Below are 19474 nucleotides of genomic sequence, written 5' to 3' on the forward strand. Positions count from 1 at the left end.
AGGTGCTTTTGTAGGAATGTTATCAACAAAGTTGACTCTGAACTACATAAAAAAAGATTGAGGCAGGTAATCTAAAGCTTGTGTCTAAGAGTTAGACTTTGAGTGATTTGAAGGAGGGGAGCAAGGTTTGGGGATGAAATGCTACAGTTGGTTCCTAACCAGTTTAGGGAACGACTGATAATATTGGAGTCAGAGAAGTCTGAGATACTTCAGGCTACAGTTGGTAGAGATCTTAGAAGATTTTTCTAGTTCAGTCATGGGATAGCATTGCTGGCAAGATCTGCACTTATTCCCTCATTGCCCCTTGAGAAAGATTGTAGCTCTAGAGGTTACGGAGAAGGACAGGGTTGAGGTCATAATGGGATTTGCAAAAAGTGATGAGAATTTTGAAATCAAAATGTAACCATTCTGAGTGCTGGTGTATTTCAGTGAACAAGATATGGTGTGAGTTAAGATGTGGCCTGCAGTGTTTGAGCTCATGTTTCAGGAAGATGTAAGATGAGAAGAAATGTGTTCAGGTTGGCCTGCACACAAGATATGATTTGCACTGAACGGTGAATTACAAAGTGCTGTCATTGCAGTAGCTCATATTGCTGTTTAATTTAGTATTGTGGTAAGTGTTATAGTGTTGTAATAAACTCTGGTGCTACAACTATTCTTGGCTTTTAATGTATTCTAGTCCAGATCTAAATTAAAGAACTCCAGAAGCTGTAAATCAGGAACAAAAACAGAAGTTGATGGAAAAGCTCAGCAGGTCTGGCAGGATCTGTGAAGAAAAATCAGCGTTAAAGTTCGGGGTCCAGTGACCCTTCTGTTGTAAAATGTTAAGTGTGGCCATGAGTGTGAAATACACTTTTCTAAAATTAAGTTGCTGTCAGGAAAGTACTTGAAAGAGGTTTAGATTGCAGGAGTTTTAAATAGTTTGTCTAGATTCCAAGGTACATACAATGTTAATCAAGAGTTTCATGTGTTTTGTTTTATTCATATTATTTCAAGTGGAACAGCAATCAAATCTTAACATACTGAGCCTTCTTTTCTCAAGAGAAAAGAAGGCTAAGGCAGTGACCTGATAGAGGTCTTTAAAAGTATGAAATGTTTTGAAAATTGGATACAGAGAGAGTATTTCCTCTTGTAGGGAAGAGCATAAGTTGCTGAAGGTAAGCATGTAGGTGCAGCAGGTGCTAAAGAAGGCAGATGGTACGTTGGCCTTCATTGCAAGAGGTTTCGAGTACAGGAGCAGCGATGTGTTGTTGCAGTTATCTTGGGCCTTGGTGAGACCACGCGTGGAATATTGTGTGCAGTTTAGGTCTCCCTTTCTGAGGAAAGATGCTCTTGCTCTCAAGGGAGTGCAGCAAACGTTTACCAGGCTGATTCTGGGGATGGCGGGTTTGACGTATGAGAAGAGATTGACTAGGTTGCGATTGTTTTTGCTGGAGTTCAGACGAATGAGGGGGGAACCTCATAGAGACTTATAAAATTCTAACAGGACTAGACAGGGTAGATGCAGGGAGGATGTTCCCGATGGTGGGTGTGTCCAGAAGCAGGAGTCACAGTCTGAGGATTCAGGGTAGATGATTTAGGATGGAGATGAGGAGACATTTCTTCACCCAACGAGTGGTGAGCCTGTGGAATTCATTACCACAGGAAGTAGTTGATGCCATAACATTGAATGTATTCAAGAAGCGGCTAGATATAGCCCTTGGGGTGACTGGGATCAAGGGTTATGGGGAGAAAGCAGGATTAGGCTATTGAGTTGAATGATCAGCCATGATCGTGATATATGGCGGAGCAGGTTTGAAAGGCCGAATGGCCGCCTCCTGCTCCTATCTTCTATGTTTCTATAACTTGGGGCCATCAATATAAGATAGTCACCAGAAAAATCCAAGTGAGAATTCAGGAGAAACAATTAGAGCTTCTGATCAAAATCATGGTCAGGATAAGTAACTCATTAACACCAGGAGTGATTCAAATGTGTAATATTGATGCATTTAAGATGTTCCTTGACAAGGATAAGAGGGAGAAGGGAACAGCCGATTGCAATAGATTTAAATGAGGAGAGACAGAAGGATGCTCGAGTGGCACATATACCCTGGTATGGACTGGGTGGGCTGAGTGGCCTGTTTCAGTGCTGTACATCCTACAGAATAGGTAGAAAAATCAAATAACAAGTTGATGGATGGGGAAATTCAGTTGGGTCACAGAAACCTGGCAAGTTTTAAACAAGGCTTTGAAAGATAGAGAGATGACGATGTGGAAGCGTGGGAGGGAGTTCTGAAGGCACATCCAGCAGTGGTGGGAAGAAGGATTTCATCAAGCATGAGTCAAACATGAATTTCTGAGTGACTGGCAGCCAGGGTAGGACGAAAAGAGATGAGAGGTGAGGACACAAAATGTAAGTTCAAAGGGAATTTGAAATTGGAGTGTTCCCCCACTGCACAGTGCCATTAAAAATAGCCACCAGGAGTTGTTTGCGATGCATGGAAGGACTCGCACTGGGAAACTTAGTTGCCAGTAGGCCCCTGAGCATGCCAAATCATGTCACATACAATCGAAAATGAGCTGAGGTCTTAAGTTAATGACCACGATCAAACAAAAAACCTGAGGCTTTGAATGACAAATAAATCAGCCTTTAATATAGACTCAGGCCTCATTGTCACAAAATCTTCCCTTCGGCAGTCCTTTAGGATCAAGAATGATTTCTTTCCCCTCTGGTGTTGTGCATTCTGAGTTGTCTAAATAGTGCAGTGCTGGATGCCCATACCCTTGCACAGTTGGGGCAGAGGTGGTATTTGTTGAAGTGGATGGGTAACATGCTCATATTACACTGCTGGTGCTTGGCCTTCAACTAGGGCCTGTCAGAGATGCTCACAATGGTTGGCTCCTTTTTCACCTAATTGGGGTCGTCCTGGGCTAGAGATTGCCACAAAATAACCAGCCTGTAACACTGGTGTGCACCTGACCAAGTATCCACCTCACAGGGAGACCGAGACATTGCTGGCTGAGAAAGAACCAAGTTTCATTTTGTGATCCTTCTCCCATCCTAATAATGTTAGGATGTCATAGTGGAGCTGTTAAGTAATCCCAGTAGTCAGATTCATGTAGTTTCAAAACAATTTTCATTGCAATTGCATTTTTGTTTGAATGATGTGATACTAATTGCCATGGTGATGGCTGACAGGTTTTAATCTGCATTCTGGAGGATTCTCAATCAGAATCTATAACAATGTTGAGGATGCTCTGGAGCTTGCACCCTGTAAATATATGGACAGCTCCATCTTTATCACAGGTACCCGCTACTCCTATGCATTATAGTGGTGCAGGTTTGCAATGCTGTAATACAACTCAAGTGTGCTCCATCTGGTGGTGATATTTGCCTTTGGTGCAACTTTTTACATTTGAGGCACTGGAGGATTTGGAACTAATTTTAGATCAGTGAGCCCCAAAAGTGTTGGCTGAATGGGATGGGATATTTAAAACACGGCTTCAGAAAAGCAGTGTATTGAAGCTGAAGGATAGGGTTTTGTCAGGAAACACTTGACTAGGGAGGTCTGGAGGCATTGAAAGCTTCGATGAGAATTTCATTAGCAAATGAACTGGGGTAGTGTAGAATTGAATGATATTATGGAGATCTGTGTAATTGTTTTTTGTATCACTGAATATATGTTAAGCCGATCGACTAAGCTGATTGAATAGGATGCTGAGGTGGTGAAAACCTTCAGAGTCCAGGGGCACTAGAAGGGTTGGTGGAGAGCCAGAGGGGCAGGTTATGTTGCATATCATCAGTGCACATGCGAGGCTACTAAAGAGAGGAGGAAAAAAGATAGATTTCAGGATAGCAATTCAGGAAGAAGAGGTTAAATTTTTTTTTAAGCTGCTGTACCATGATGAGAAGACGGATCGTGGAGAAGGAAGTCCCACCAAAACCCAGAGATCATCAGATAGAGGCAAGTGTCTAGTTCAGAGGCTGTAATGGGCTAATGGGGGAAATTTGGCACAACAAGCAAATTTCAGTCATGACTTTAGCTAAGTGCAATTTCCTGTTTCTACTTATTTCCTAGGGCAGAGGTGCACTGCAGGATATTGACCAGCTGTCACTTTTCAGAACCCTTTGTAAGTTTTGTGCTTCCGTGTGTACAGTTCGCGACATTGTTCCTGTGCTCCGGAAAGCTATTGCAGTGGCTCAGTCTGGTACTCCAGGTATGAAATTCGATGCTCTTACTTGATGCGTGTTTCTGCTCCCTGGCCCCAAAACAATCTCAAATAAATTTCTGTCAATAATGCATAGTGAGTCTGTGAGGATTTCAGAGCCAAAGGTCAGGTCAATATTTGTCTAAAGATACTAAATCAAACTAAGTTTTCTCATTTTGTTTTAGTTGCACAAACACTGTTATCTCTCGTTTTTAGATATTGGTGCAGGACAGCTGAAAGGTGAGAAGATAAAAATTGAGAGTAGGCCATAAGGCCCACAAGCCTCATCTACCATTATAAAGGATTGGTGCCTAGTTTCTTTTCTATCCCTTCTCTATCCCCATGGTTCATTGTTCCGATATACAGATGTTCGACAAGTCCATTGTCAATGGATTTTTTTGAATATTCATTTAAAAGATGTGGGCGTCATTAGCTGAGACAGCAATTATTGCCCTTGAGAAGGTACTGGTGAGCTGCCTTCCTGAGCTGCTGCATTCCCTAGGTAAGTCTGCAAGAGCTATTGGAGAGGGAGTTCAAGGATTTTGATACAATGACACTGAAGGAATGATGATGCATTCCTAAGTTAGGATATGTGGCTTAGGGAGGAATTTGCAGGTAATGATGTTTCCATGCTGCCCTTGTCCTTCTAGATGGTCATGGGTTTGGAAGGCTGCTGTGTAAGGAGTACTGGAGAATTTCTACTTTGTATCTTGTAAATTGTACACGCTGCTGCTACAGTGTTCAGTGGTGGAGAGAGTAAATGTTTGAGGACGTGGTGCCAGTCAAGCAGGCTGCTTTGCCATAGATGGGGTCAGGCATCTTGAATGTTGTTGGAGCTGCACTAGTAGGTACAACCTTCACAAGGCCATCAGGGATGCCACAAGGCAATACCAAACTATGCTTGAGACCCAGATTAACCACACAGACTCCCATTGTTTGTGGCAAGACTTGCACTACATAATGGGCTACAAAGCAAAATCAAACATAATCGCGGGCAACAATGCATCCCTGCCCAAAGAGCTCACTGCATGCTACGCTCACTTTGAATAGAAGGTCAGTGAGACAATGTTACCTATCCCAACAGCCTCAGATGCAGCTGTACCCACAGTCACCACCACAGACATTAAATCAGCCTTCCTGAGAGTGAGCCCACAGAAAGTGACTGGCCCGGATGGAGACCCCAGCCATGCATTCAGATCATGTGTGGACCAGCTAGTCAGTATTCACTGACATCCTTAACTTCTTACCACAATCTGAGGTCCCTATCTGCTTCAAGAAGACCACCACCATCCTGGTGCCAAAGAAAACACATGCAATGAGCCGCAATGAGCCACAATGACTACTGCCTGGTGGCTCTGACTTCCATAATTATGAAGTGCTTTGCAAGGTTAGCCATGGCTCACATCAACTCTAACCTACCAGATTGCCTTGAACCTTTGCAATTCATCTACTGGTGCAACAGGTCCATAGCAGATGCTATCTTCCTGGCCCTCCACTCATCCCTGGAACATCTGGATAACAAGGATAACTACTTCAAGCTCCTACTTATTGACAACAGCTAAGCCTTCAACACCATAATTCCAAAGAAAGTCATCTCCAAACTCCAAGACCTAGATCTTGCCGACCCCCTCACCCCCAACTCTGGAATCTTATTCTCGATTTCCTGACCCATAGGCTGCTATCAGTAACGATAGGCAACAATACCTCCACAATAATCCTCAACACTGGTGCCCCGCAAGTATTCAGCCCTTTACTATATTCCTTAGACACTCACAACAGTGGCCAAATTTTGCCCTAACTCCATTTACAAATTTGCTGGTGACACCACCGTAGTGGGTCAGATCTCAAACAACGATGAGACAGAATACAGGAAAGAGATTGAGTGCTTAGCGGCATAGTGTAAAGAAAAAAATCTCTCCATCAACGTCAGCAAAACGAGGGAGCTGGACATTAAATTCAGGAAGCGGAGTGGAGGGTATGCCCCTGACCACGTCAATGGTGCAGAGATGGAGATGGTTGATAACATCAAGTTTCTAGGAGTGATGATTACCAACAATCTGTCCTGATCCTCCCACGTTGATGCAACGGTCAATAAAACAGAACAATTCCTCTAATTCCTCAGGAGGCTAAGGAAAGCCGACATGTCCACAAAGACTCTTATCAATCTTTAAAGATGCACCATAAAAAGTATCCTACCTTGATGCATCACAGCGTGGTATGGCAACTGCTGTTCCTAAGACTGCAAGAAACTGCAGAATAGTGAACACAGCCCAGTCCGCCACACAAACCAGCCCTCCATCCACTTATTCCATCTATACTTACTGCTGCTTCGGGAAAGCAACTAACATAATCAAACACCCCCTCCCACCCGCCTCATTCACCCTCTTCCAATGGGCAGAAGGTATAAAAGTTTGAATACACGTACGATCAGATTCAATAACAGTTTCATCTCTACTGTAATAAGACTTTTGAATGGACCTGTCAAATGTTAAGTTAATCTCTGCACCTTCTCTGTGGCGTTAACACTGTTTTCTGCAACCTGTTCCGCTACCTGGTGTAATTTGTATGGTATGATCTGCCTGTAGAGCACACAAAACAACACTCAACGGGTGAGTTGACCACCGTAGGATTCCTAGCTCTTGTACCCACTGTATTTATATGGCTAGTCCAGTTTAGTTTCTGGAGAATAGTAACCTCCAGGATGTTGATTGTCGAGGATTCAGGGATAGTAATGCCGTTGAACGTCGTGGGGTGATGGTTATTGAAAGGTCCTTGAACTCTTTTGCATGATTGGTTCTCTGTTCTTCCTAAGACACTAATATCACATTAATGTCATCATCATTTGTTATGAAACAGGTGCCAATTTTAAAGGAAGTGTTACATATGAACTCCCTTTGAGAGTTATTTCATCTTTGGTTGATCAAATGTTTTATGTATGAGTCCAAGACTTTTGAGCTCTTTTTTGCAATTCCTTAAAGACCGCTATCTGTACATTTGTCACAGTCTAATGATTGTTTCTTGACTTGATACGGTTAATGTCGAGTGCAAATTTTCACAGCTACATACTATATGCATAGGGTACCATATCCATCTGGTAGAGTATTGTGTATTACACCCAGAGGATAGGATTGGCAATACACAAGTTAACATTTAGTCAGGTAGAGAAAGTAAGATTTACAAAATGAGTATAGTGCACAGAATGGGAGATAAGTTTGTGACTTGGCTAGTAGATATTTACAGAGGAAGCTCTAGAACTTTGTGGCTAGGCATCTCACAACATAATTGCTATTATGGGCAAAACCTGGATGTGCAAGAGACCAGAATTGAAGGAGAGCTGAGATCTGAGTGAGTTGGAGGAGTTTACAGAAGTAAGAATGGCCAAGCCCATAAGGATTTGAGCACAGATGGGAATTTTAAAATCAATGCATTACTGGAGGAGGATGCAATGTATGTCAGTGAGCACATGGATGATAGGTAAAGGGAACTTGATGCAAGTCAGGAGACAAGACGTACCGTTCTGGACAAGCTCAGCATAGTTGACCAGCCAGGAGAGCTTTGTATTCACTAAGCCCAGAAGTAACAAAAGCACATGAGGTGGCTTGATACATACCTAAGATGGAGAATTTCAAGACTAGGCGGCACATTTTTAAGGTGATAGGAGACAGATTTAGAAAAGATGTAAGAGGCAAATTTTTTACACAGAGGGTGGTTCGCGTGAGGAATGAACTTCCTGATGAAGTGGTGGATATGCGTAAAATTTCAACGTTTAAAAGACATTTGGATGGATATATCAATAGGAAAGGTTTGCAGAGATATGTGACGAGATGAGGCACTGACTCATTTCTAGAGTGGAAATTTCACACGCATCAGAATCGGCTTCTCTGTGGTTAAAGCCTATTGCTTGGGCAGGAATAAATGAAGCTTCAGGTATCTTCTAGTTTGTGGGACACAGACAGTTTATTGCTGACTCCCTCAAATGGGGGAGCTGTAGCATAGTGATGATGTTGGATTACTAATTTAAAATGTGAACTAATGTTCTGGAGGCATGAGTTCAGTCTGTGGCTGGAGATTTAAATTCAGTTAATAAAATAAATCTAAATCCATTAAAAATCTGCTATTTGCAATGATACCAGATTGTCATAAAATAGCGATATGGTTCATGTGTGTCACTTAGGGAAGGAAATCTGCCATCCTTAATTAACCTGGTGTCTGTGTGACTCCAGACTCCGCAATGTACTTGAATCTGAACTATCCTCTGAAATGGCCTGCTTAGTCTTTTAAGGACAGTTAGAAAGGGCAATTAAGCCTCACCAGTAATACCCACATTCTATGAATGAATTAATTAAAAAAAACTCTCTTTTCCTAATTGACCAAATCTGCTGGTCCAAATTTAGTTGGTTTGTATTTAATGATGTCTATTGTAAAACAGATTTTTTTTTATTTTTACACGTTTTTTTTCCTACGTGCCTAGGACCTGTGTTTGTTGAGTTCCCAATTGATGTCCTCTACCCATATCATGTAGTTCGGAAAGAGGTCATTCCAAAAAGTGCACCTAAAGGAGTTGTGGGAAAAGCTGTAAATTGGTGAGTTTACTGAAATCACACTGCGTTAAGAGAGTAAAGCTAGTTTAGTAGTATTACCCTTAATTCTGTGTTTTAAAACAACAATCTGTGTAGTGAACTGTATGATCAGTTATTTTTCCCAATAAGTTTTGTGAAGACATATTGCCGAAAGCAAGTAGGAAATTTTTGCTACAACACTGTCAACCTTTCGTGCAAATGAATGTGGTTTTTCTGGGCAGGAAAGGGTGTAATGAATCAACTATCCACCAGAAGATGCTGTTGCTTTTTCCCCAGTTTTCTGTTCAAGTTAGCCATCATCTCCAATGGCACTAAGTGAACGTGGCCACAAGTATTGCTCTCCCATTTTCTCTCCCTAGTGTGGTGACTTGTGCTGCAGGACAGTTCCACGGGCACCTTTCAGCACCTCACAAAAGTGGCCATTTCCCCAATGTGAGCCCAGAAAGTGAGTGTGAATGGCCAATTCAACCATGAAGGCATCACAGCAGAGCTCGAGCCTGTCTTCACCCCAGCGTCCACACTGTTTCCAGCAGAGGTAAGCTGGCTGGGGTTTGGAAACTGGAACGCTGGCTTGTTTTTTTTTCCCCTTTCCTAATTTGGGGTGGGAAAGCTGAAAATTAATATCAACCCCTATGAAAGCAAAACAGCCATTTGAACTTAAAACAGCTAAGAAAGGATATAATTAAATTCAAATTCGTAGGAGAGAAGGTTCACTTGACCATCTCCTGGGCTGAAGTTGTTTTTATGAAGTTGTGTTGAGCTGGCTTCAGCTAGAGTTTAGAGGAGTGGGAGGTAATTCTCTTGAAATCTTTAAAATTCTTAGAGTAAATACAGCAAAGATGGCTTGTGGGAATCTAGAACCTACACTCAAAATGAAGGGTAGGCCATTTAGAAGTGAGAAGAGCAGCTTCTTCACTCCGAAGATCATGAATCTTTGAAATTCTCTATCCTAGAGGATTGTGGAGGGTCTGTCATTGACCGTGGTCAAGATAGAAATCGATAAATTTCTAAATAGTAATTATATGAGAACAGTCTGGGAAAATGACAAAGAGGCCGATCAGCCATGGAGTGATCTAGAATGGGGTTGCAAATCTGAGGGTCTAAATGTTCTACTCCTAACCATGTGCTGCAATGAAACAAGATTCTTGATTTGACATGCTGGAAGGATGTTTCCCGTCGTGGGATGGATTAAAGCTAGGGGACTCAGTTTTAAAATGAGAAGTGTTTATTTTCTTAAATCAGGGTTCATTAATCAACTTCTCTTCCCAGAGAGTCTCCTCTTGACTGACAAGGGAGTGAACAGTTGCAGAGGATGGACAGGCCAAGCAGAAGCTACAGTTAGATCAGTCATTAGAGCAGGCTTGACTGACCAAATTTTGTAACATTGCATGTTAGTAATGGTTGCTTGATGGTATAGAAATTGAGCTTTCCTGGAAAATGGAGACGTGTTGTGGAAGCTGTTCAACTGCAAGAAAAATTGGTGCAATTTGGTAGGAAATCCAATTCATATGTGCAACTCCGATTGTGATGTAGACTGCATGACACACAATATATACATACATATACACACATACATATGTTCAGTATCATTTATTTTAAGGTTAGATATTTGGATTTTGAGTTAGTGACAGTTTTTTCTGTCTGAAGAGTTTAGTAATTAGCTTGTAACTAACCAAAGTGATTTCTCTCAAAACAATTTGAGAGCTAACCTTCAACACTAATAGGTTTTTATACACATTAGGTGGGGCTAATGGCTAAGCAAGGGAAAACATTACAGTCAAGGTTTCTGTTAGAAATTTCTAGACTTTAATCTTTTTTATTAAGCTTAGGGGAAATGCCAGTAGCTCAGAGAGAGGGAGTTTTTGTTTTGGGCAGTTCTGCAAAATTCCATGGATGAAGGTGAATGTATAAAGCTGAGAAAGGGAGAAGGTTTGTTAATACTAGATTACCTTCGAGTAAGGAATTGAGTGTCGTGCCAGACTAGGAGAGTTTGTTTAAAACTCCGAAGAAATTATTTGTATTGAGTATGTTTAAGTGTGTGATAGCTTCTTCCTGGAGTTATCAGATTTTCCACACTGGAAGTTGAAGTTGCAGTTAACTTAAACCAGTCACAGTGTGAGAAAAAAAACTTCTCCAGTTTCAATACGGTACAAAAAATGTTTTGTGATCTCTAAAGGCATGTTTTGGATTATACATTTATCATGTGTATAAAAATCTCTGTTTGTCTTATATATAAATAGATTGGTGTATTCTGTGTTGCCTCCATTTCTTTTGGTAATAAGCTTCTGTTTTATTGCATTGCATGCTTCTGTTTCAGTGAAAGACTATTTCGTTAAAACCAGAAAAAAAAGTGAAGGTGATTTTACAAGCCAGATTATCAGTCTAAGATCTGACTTGCCCAGTAATGACATCAGTTGGGGTTGTAACACTGTGAAGACATGCCCTCTGTAGGCAAAGGACCTATATCCAGGCACAATGTTTTATTATGAAGTAAATAAAGGTATGGGGGAAACAGAAGTTCCTTGGTACATTCTCCGTGGCAACGCCTCAAGCAATTGTGGTCAACCCTGGCTGACCAATTCATATAATTTTTCCTGCAGTAGAAAATGTTGCGCCCTTTCAAATTTAGTATTCTTTTATTTACCCTGGTGAGTGCAAAATGACCTGCTTCAACAACGTGTCTCTTTTTCTCAACAATTCTTTCGTTGATTGATTATGGTTTGGTATAAGAGTCAAAAACAGGCTCCATTCGTACAGTTATGTTTGGATCGTTGAGGAGGTGGATGGGCGGTGCAGTTCTAATATGGCAAGTAGTGAAGGAAGAAGTTTAAATCTGACTCTTTGTCACTTCCTCCCCAATCCCAATCTATCAATAGGAAACATGGGAGTGTAGCACAAGTACTTAATCCATGGTGGCATCAGTGAATGTTTGCCATCTATTTTCAATCAGCAGAACTGATCTTTAAATGCTAGGTCTACACAGTAGTGCATGGTGGTGTTGCGGTTTAACAACTCTAGTGGCCTGTGTGTAATTACGCAGAATGTGGGATCATTGTACAGTTCCCTTATATGCTTTGACTTAGTTGTGAAGGGGAAACTGGGTCATGAATCAGGGTGAGGGGTGGTGGGGTAGGGGTGGGATATTTCGTTGATCGTGCAGTCTGGCTAATTCTTATGTATACTATATAGACACATTTAGGGTTGGGTGGGTTATTCGGACTACGCCAGTTGGTTTGGGTAAAACCATTGAATTGTAATTGTATGGTATTTGAGTTGTTGAAGGAAGTTGTATCAAGAAAAGAATAGAGGATAAAAACCAAACGAGCTGCAGATGCTGTAAATAGGAAACAAAAACAGAAGTTGCTGGAAAAGCACAGTTCTGAGGAAGGGTCACCAGACCCGAAACGTAAACTGTGATTTCTCTTCACAGATGCTGCCAGACCTGCAGAGAATAGAGGATATCCAGCTCAAATCTCTGTTTGCTATCCAGTAACCTGGGGTGGGTGGCACAGTAGCTCAATCGTTAGCAGTGCTTCCTCACAGTGCCAGGGACCAGGGTTTGCCTTTGGGCAACACTCTGTGTGGAGTTTGCACATTCCCCCTGTGTCTGTGTGGGTTTCGGTGCTCCAGTTTCCTCCCACAGGCCAAAGATGTGCAGGTTTGGATGGATTGACCATGCTGAATTGCTCATAATATTCAGGGATGTGCAAGCTAGATGGATTAGCCATGGGGAATGCATGGAGTGGGTCTGGGTGGGATGCTCTTCGGAGGGTTGGTGTGAACTCAAATGGCCTGCTTTCCACACTATAGGGATTCTACGAATCTATGTCTGCAGATTCTGGTGGCGTTTTTCCTGTTAAAATGTCTTTGCAGTTGGTATAGTTTGACGTGCCTCCAAAATCTAGCTGCATTTATCTTGAACATACTGGTGTTACTTATTCTCTGAGCTCATTATGTACAAATCATTCACATAGATGCCTGAAGAGCTGATGACAGTTGTGAAGGTAGCACGTTAAATAAATGCTCCACTCAAAGTTTGGACCTTGGTGAGAGTTGTGTTTTGAGTTGCACATCAGTTTTTTTCTCTTCTGCAATAAGTTCACTTTATCTTTCCTCAGGTATCTTCATAACCATCTAAGTAACCTGTTTGCTGGAGCCTGGGATAAGAGGGACATCTCGCCGCTACCAGTGAATCATCCCATGGCCACAGCTGATGAGGTGAATTTTTGAGAATTGTGATATTCAAAGTGGGAATTGGCTTTTATAAGGCATCATGGGAATTAGCATCTTTGACTGCTGGAGATTGTTGCAGATTAGGAATGGCCATATGATTCTAATATGAACATATGAATTAGGAATAAGAGTGGGCCATTTGAACTCTAATGCCTGCTCTGATTTTAAGTAAGGTCATGGATGATGTGATTGTGGCCTCAAATCCACTTCCCCACCAACCCAACTCCCCATACCCGTTCACTTCCCCCATTAGTCAAAAATCTGTTCTACCTCTGAGTTGAAAGTATTCAGTAAACCTGCTGCAGCGGTCTCTGGGGAAAGTTCCCAAGGCTTGCAACCCTTTGCTTATCACCACTTCTGCTGAGACCCACTAAATTAGTTCAGACCTGATCAAACCTTTGCTGGTCCTTACTTATCTCCTGCATTGACCAACTAGAACTTCAGTCAGTATTGCAAAATTAATGCTTTATATATGACGTTTAGGCACCAATTTGAATGCCAGTTTTTGATTTATTTTTTAAGGTGCAGCGCTGTATGGAAATGGTGAGCAGGGCTAAAAAACCGGTCATCCTTGTGGGCAGCCAAGCAACGCTCCCACCAACACCTGTGGACAATGTTCGGTAAGTCACTGAACAGCTACTATCCGTGACCTGGTCTTACACACTTGATCCTACTTTATCAACATTTGGTTGCATCCCATTTTATTTGCTTAAGCACGTGTGAAATGATCAGTGAGGATAGAAATGTCTTGGGATGCTCTTTAAGCATTAGGTTAGACACTAAGCCAGTGCCCTGTTTTAATATTTAGATCTGGGGTCGATTATGGCCTGGAATTCTCCCTCCTTTCCTTGTTGTAGGAGTCAGAATTTACAATTTGAGAGTTATTTTGGGAAAAGAATCATGGTACTTTACCATATGGAGGCCCGGGATCTAACGTAATCTTTTAAAACAAAAACAGAAGTTGCTGGAAAAGCTCAGCAGGTCTGGCAGCAATTGTGAAGAGAAATCAGAGTTAATGTTTCAGATCCAGTGACCCTTCCTCAGTTCAGGTCACCGGAACCAAAACACTAACTCTGATTTTTTTTTTCTAACAACGTATTCTTTTGTGGGATGTGGACATTGCTGATAAGGACAGCATTAGTTGCTTGTCCCTTGTTATCCTTGAACTGAGTGGGTTTATCAGACAATTTGGAGGTAGTTAAGAGTACACTACACTGCTGTGGATTCTGGTGTCGTGTTAATATCGGACTTCATAAGTTAGTGCTTCCTAAACAGTTGGTCACTGTCACCCCATTTTGAGGGTTGAAAATTGCCGCCACTCATCTCAGAGAGCTTAGTGCTGGGGGTGGTGTGTGTGTGTGGGGGGGCGGTGGGGCAGTGGTTGGGAAAGATGAGACAGTGAGGGGCTCTGGGCAGATAGTTCCTACTGTCGCGGGCTATTACTGCCTCTTGAGCTCATGACCCCAAAATTATAGCCTGTGACCCTACATGAAGTCTTGACCACTAGTTTAGGAAGGCTTGAGGCAAGGACAGCAGACATCAGTAAACCAGATGCATTTTAATGATGTTGATTTCATGATTACCAATATTATTTTTGTAATCCAGATTTATAATTAACTTTAATTCTATCACCTACTGTGGGATTTAAAACGACATCTGCAGAGCCTGCATTATTAAACCAGTGAGATTGCAGATACGCTGCAGCGTTGCCCTATTGTTATAGCAAGTGGAACTAATGAAGGAAAATCTTCAGAGGATACACTAGGATGCTCTGTGCATACACCCACGCTGCATTCGAGTAGAGACAACAATAGTGACTGGTGTTCAATTGGTAAGATCAGACGACCTTTTCCACCTCTCTTGTACCTTGTGTGGGAAGGAGAGCTGGAAGAATGGTCAGAGAGGGAGTTTATGAGACTTGAAAAGGGAAGGTAGGTGCTGGGTTAAGGAAGTGCTAAAAATCAGGGATGTGATGACTAAAGAGGCAGGAAAAGCGGAGATTGTGGGCTGTAATATCTGGGTGTCACTTAGTCAGGTTTGGGTATGAAGTGTGCCAGTTCTACATGAAATGAGTTTAGGGCAAAGATTAAAATTGTCTCTAAAGTCTGTATATGTGTAATAAAGCTCTTTTGGATTTGAATCAATCTAGGACTAGGCCTGAAGGACTGAATTTACATGCGCAAAGTATTCTGTGAACTGTTTTGAGATTGGCCAATATACCGCATCCTTTTTTGAAATGCTTGTTAAAGTTGCAGATTGGAAAGAAAGAAATAATATTTTGACGTTTATGTTGATTTCTACTTGTATATTTTCCATTTGATCCTTTAGTTCTGCTAAACACCATTCCTGATCTGTAATAGGACACTGGCACATTTATGTACCTGATATTGTTAAAAAAACTTTCCAACCAGGGCAGCTCTGGAGTCTCTGGCTATCCCTTGCTTTCTGGGAGGCATGGCTCGAGGAATGCTGGGAAGAGACAGCCCCATTCACATCCGACAGAACCGAAGGGATGCTTTGAAAGAGGCGGACCTGGTCATACTGGCAGGTCAGTGAGATCCTGATCGAATCACAATGGCAGGTCTTGAATTGTGTCAGAAGCCTGCAATAAGCATTAAAGCTGAGTAAAAAAAATATTTGTGATTATATAGGGCTTTGCCATGCCCCTTGAAGTGCAATTGCTAATCTTGATGGCTGCAGCCATTCTGTGTATGTGGCACTGTTGGATGCTTTACTCAGTGCTAGGAGCTAGTACAATGAATCTTATGTTGCCTGTCTACTGGGACTTTTCCAACTTGTTGCAGTATGTGCCTGTAATATGTGCGGGTGATAGCTTCCCCTCTTTCCTGCATACTGTGCTCCTGCTGCTGGAGTGGCTTCACCAGGGTAGCTCCTTTCACACGTGAGCCCTGGACTGACTAGTGCTGACAATTTCTGGTCCTTGTTGTTTAATATGGGGTTTATTTTTCCCCTCTCAGACCTTATTATGGGACAAATGTGAGAATAGATGTTGGCCATGTGGACCTTGGAGCTCGAATCATTATTTAGTTAGATCATGACCAATCTGTATCTTTACTTCAGCTACCCCACCTGATGCTATATATTTTAATAACTTTGTCTGTATACAGAAAAATGCAAAATGAGATTTTCAGTAAACCCTATCTTGAGCTGCTTGACTCATGATTTGAAGGTTTCAGTGTTAGCACAGGGTGTGTCTAACCAAATTGATACTAACTAGTGTGCCGATCAATTTTCTGTTTAAAAGAGAACAGATATGTTACATTTCTCCGCATCTGTACTGTGGATCATTTGTGAGCAGTTGCTGTTAGCTGGGCACTGACTTGGTAAATTATGATGAATTTAGTGCAGAGAAACCTACATTTAACGAAACGCAGCTTGCAAAACAGATATATTTTAACTGCAGCAAAGTTCTGCCCTTAATCAGAGCTCTTGTCAGTTGACCTTCTGCGTGATTCTCTCCTACTCTGATATTGGTGATTAAGCTCCCCTCAACCTGTGCACCACGTGCCATAGACCCCACCAAGCCTGATGGCTTTTATGTTTTTGACAAACAGGTGTAGTGTGCGATTTCCGTTTGTCCTATGGCCGTGTCCTCAGCAAACGGAGCCAGATAGTTGCTGTAAACCGCGACTGTTCGCAGTTGCTGAAAAACTCAGACATGTTCTGGAAACCAACACTCGCTGTGAGAGGTAGGTGGTGATATCTTCATTTAAGAACCAAGAGGTAGCTCCCTACAATGGGCTCAGGGAAACATAGTCCATGGTTGTATTCAACCTCATAAACCTTGCATGTCATGACTAACCTCCGATGTTAATTCAAAGACTACACGAGTTGCTAAGTTTAGTTTTGACTCTCTGTCTGACTAGGGAGTCAAGAAAATTCTGTGAATGGTGAACAGCCTATCTCAATTGGCTGGCTTGTTTTCTTGTAACCACTGAGGTGGAGTGAACAGCCCCTGCAACTTTCCCCTTTCCAATGTGCATTTTCAGGGGGAAAGCACCACTCAGACACTGCCTGTTCTCCAGCCCCAGCCCTCAAACTAGCTGCACAGATCTTTGTGCATGGAACCTGTACCAGAGACTGAAAGGAGGAAGGACAGTTTTGCTTAAGTTACAGCCGTGCTACTTAATGAGTATCAAAGTGAGGCACTGACTTTGTGATAATCTAAGCTAGAAGACAATTCTAATCTTGAAATACACAGTAAAGCCAAGTCTCAACCTGTTCCTTGACACTATCCGTTACAGAGACCCAAGCTATTGAGCTGACTCCTTACAATTTCTTTGCTGTGGATTGTGGAGACAATTCATTAAGTTCTTTCCAAGCCTGCTGTCTAACCAAACTTGCTTGGCTTGAAAACTTCACAAACTAAACCTTTCTGCTGAGGTACCTGGTTCCCTGAACTGCTGTTATTGGGTGAGAAACTAAAATTGTTTCTAAACTCAACGCTGGTGTTTTCTGAATGGAGCTGGAAACAAAGCAAATAACCTTGAACATTTTCTCTACCTGTTGTAAGCCCAACAGAATAAACAGCTTGCCATCAACAGGTGTCTGTAGTTCGTTTTATCACTGATGCATTGATTTAATCACACTTTTGGATTTTATTGAAATCCAAAATGATAATATGTCTTTAATTACACCTGCTCAAAGACCAACCAGGAATGGGAAATTCTTGGCTGTCATTGGTTTATTGAATGAATGATAAAGTGGATAACACTTGGCAACATTGTTTGGAGAGGATAGTCATGCAGATTGGGACTGACTTTCCAGTCGTTGAATTGATCCAATCCCATCACTGTACTCTGAAGCATTATGATCTTATTCAGTTTGTTTAGTTGTAACTCTTACAAAATATCTGTACATTTAGTCTTTCTTTCTTTCTCAGGTGATGCCGGTTCCTTTTTAGTTCGGTTGGCAAAGGGGTTAAGAGGTTATCAGGCTCCCAGCGATTGGACCCGATACCTGAAGGATGGAGATGTTAAAAAGGAAAAGGCTAATAGGTACAAATACATGTATACAAAAGGAAAGGAACATGAAGGCTATAACCTAGAAAAATGTGCTCTTTATTAGTTTAATATAGATTACAGACTAACATGATAGTCCTTTAACTTATGAAGCGATGAGATCGGGTAGAAGGCACTAATGATTTCTAGTGATTTGAGGTATTTTAAACGACGGGTAAAATTAAATGGAAAAGAGGCAACAAAAGAAACTTCGAAGCTTAGGAAATTCAAGCTAAATTGTTGAGGCAAAAACAATCTGACCCACAGCACTGTGATCTCCATACGGAAGCAGTTCCAGAGTCCACTCCAGGTGAAATCAGAATTAAAACCCATGCTGTTGGCACCAGTTTGGTCCACACCAGCTGTACACCCAACTGACCTACATCTAAACTCTGCAATATAGCCTGGACCTGTGTATAGTGATGGTAGAGACATCACATAGCTGATAAGGAATCTCTCCAGCCATTACTACCTGCCAGTAGTGTGTATTTGTAGGACTTGCAAGTTGATACTCAACTAGTTTTTCCTTGGACGACTGTCCCTGTGAAGTTTGCACATTCTCCCTGTGTCTGCGTGGGTTTCCTCCAGGTGCTCCAGTTTCCTCCCACAGTCCAAAGATGTGCAGGTTGGGTGAATTGGCCATAGTAGATTGCCCATAGTAGATTGCCCATAGTATCCGGGGATGTGCAGGCTAGGTGGATTAGCCGTGACAAATGCAGGGTCACAGGAATAGGGTCTTGGGGGTGGGTCTGAGTGAGATGCTCTTCGGCAGATCAGTATGGACTTAATGGGCCTGCTTCCCCCACCCCCTGTAGGGATTCTACAATTCTAGTTTGGCCACTTTATGAATGCACCCTTCTGAGCCATCAAATCCTGGCATAGAACTTAAACCTTGAGCTTCTAATTCAGAGACAGGGATGCTATCCACTGTGACATAAGAACTCTGTCCAGCTGTGAATATTTGAAGTGAAATGGAATAACTAGATGTAAGGATGTGGAACTGACCTCGAACTGAACTGTTAGCTGACCTGCATGTTAAAGGTAGTAATTTGTGTTGTAATCGTCCTGGGTCAGTTTTAGTTTGAGAAGAATAATCTGAGGATTCCAATCCCAAGTATAGGCTGAGGAGCCCTGCAGCATGTTGCATGAGCATTTGTATTGAGCGATGACAGGACGGCACCCAGAGGTCAAGCCGACCAATTAATTGCTTTCAGGGCTCTCACACAAATAGTACTTTTTGATCAAGTCAGCAGATGTCAAATGTCAAAACCTTCAAAAGGGAAGGATCAGGCCAGGCCAATGAGTAAGGGACTAGAATTGCAGCTAAGTTTTATTGTTGAAGACTTGAGTTCTGGCGTTAAATTTGGATGTGCAAATGAATGATAATGTATGATGAAAGATTCAAACAAATAGAGGTGTGTGTTAAATATTAGGAAGTCTGTAGTAAGAAGG

The 19474-nt window shown here is 41.9% G+C and overlaps 2 protein-coding genes across 2 annotated transcripts in view; one reads left to right on the plus strand and one right to left on the minus strand.

Annotated features, from left to right (window-relative positions):
• The window catches only part of ilvbl (ilvB (bacterial acetolactate synthase)-like), a 24479-nt gene extending 6390 nt beyond the window's left edge, over nucleotides 1-18089 (plus strand). Inside the window, exons 4-10 of the mRNA XM_048615377.1 lie at nucleotides 4059-4197; nucleotides 8660-8771; nucleotides 12887-12986; nucleotides 13524-13621; nucleotides 15413-15549; nucleotides 16577-16711; nucleotides 17905-18089. Of these exons, the coding sequence (XP_048471334.1) occupies nucleotides 4059-4197; nucleotides 8660-8771; nucleotides 12887-12986; nucleotides 13524-13621; nucleotides 15413-15549; nucleotides 16577-16711; nucleotides 17905-18089 (906 nt within the window). The remainder of the gene's footprint in view (nucleotides 1-4058; nucleotides 4198-8659; nucleotides 8772-12886; nucleotides 12987-13523; nucleotides 13622-15412; nucleotides 15550-16576; nucleotides 16712-17904) is intronic.
• A 968-nt stretch (nucleotides 18090-19057) lies between these two features.
• Nucleotides 19058-19474, minus strand: part of srpra (SRP receptor subunit alpha) — a 52754-nt gene continuing 52337 nt past the window's right edge. Inside the window, exon 13 of the mRNA XM_020524151.2 lies at nucleotides 19058-19153. Within this exon, the coding sequence (XP_020379740.2) occupies nucleotides 19058-19153 (96 nt within the window). The remainder of the gene's footprint in view (nucleotides 19154-19474) is intronic.

The sequence above is a fragment of the Rhincodon typus genome, chromosome 32 (genome assembly GCF_021869965.1).
Source record: "Rhincodon typus isolate 14 chromosome 32, sRhiTyp1.1, whole genome shotgun sequence".
Classification (NCBI taxonomy): Eukaryota; Metazoa; Chordata; class Chondrichthyes; order Orectolobiformes; family Rhincodontidae; genus Rhincodon; species Rhincodon typus.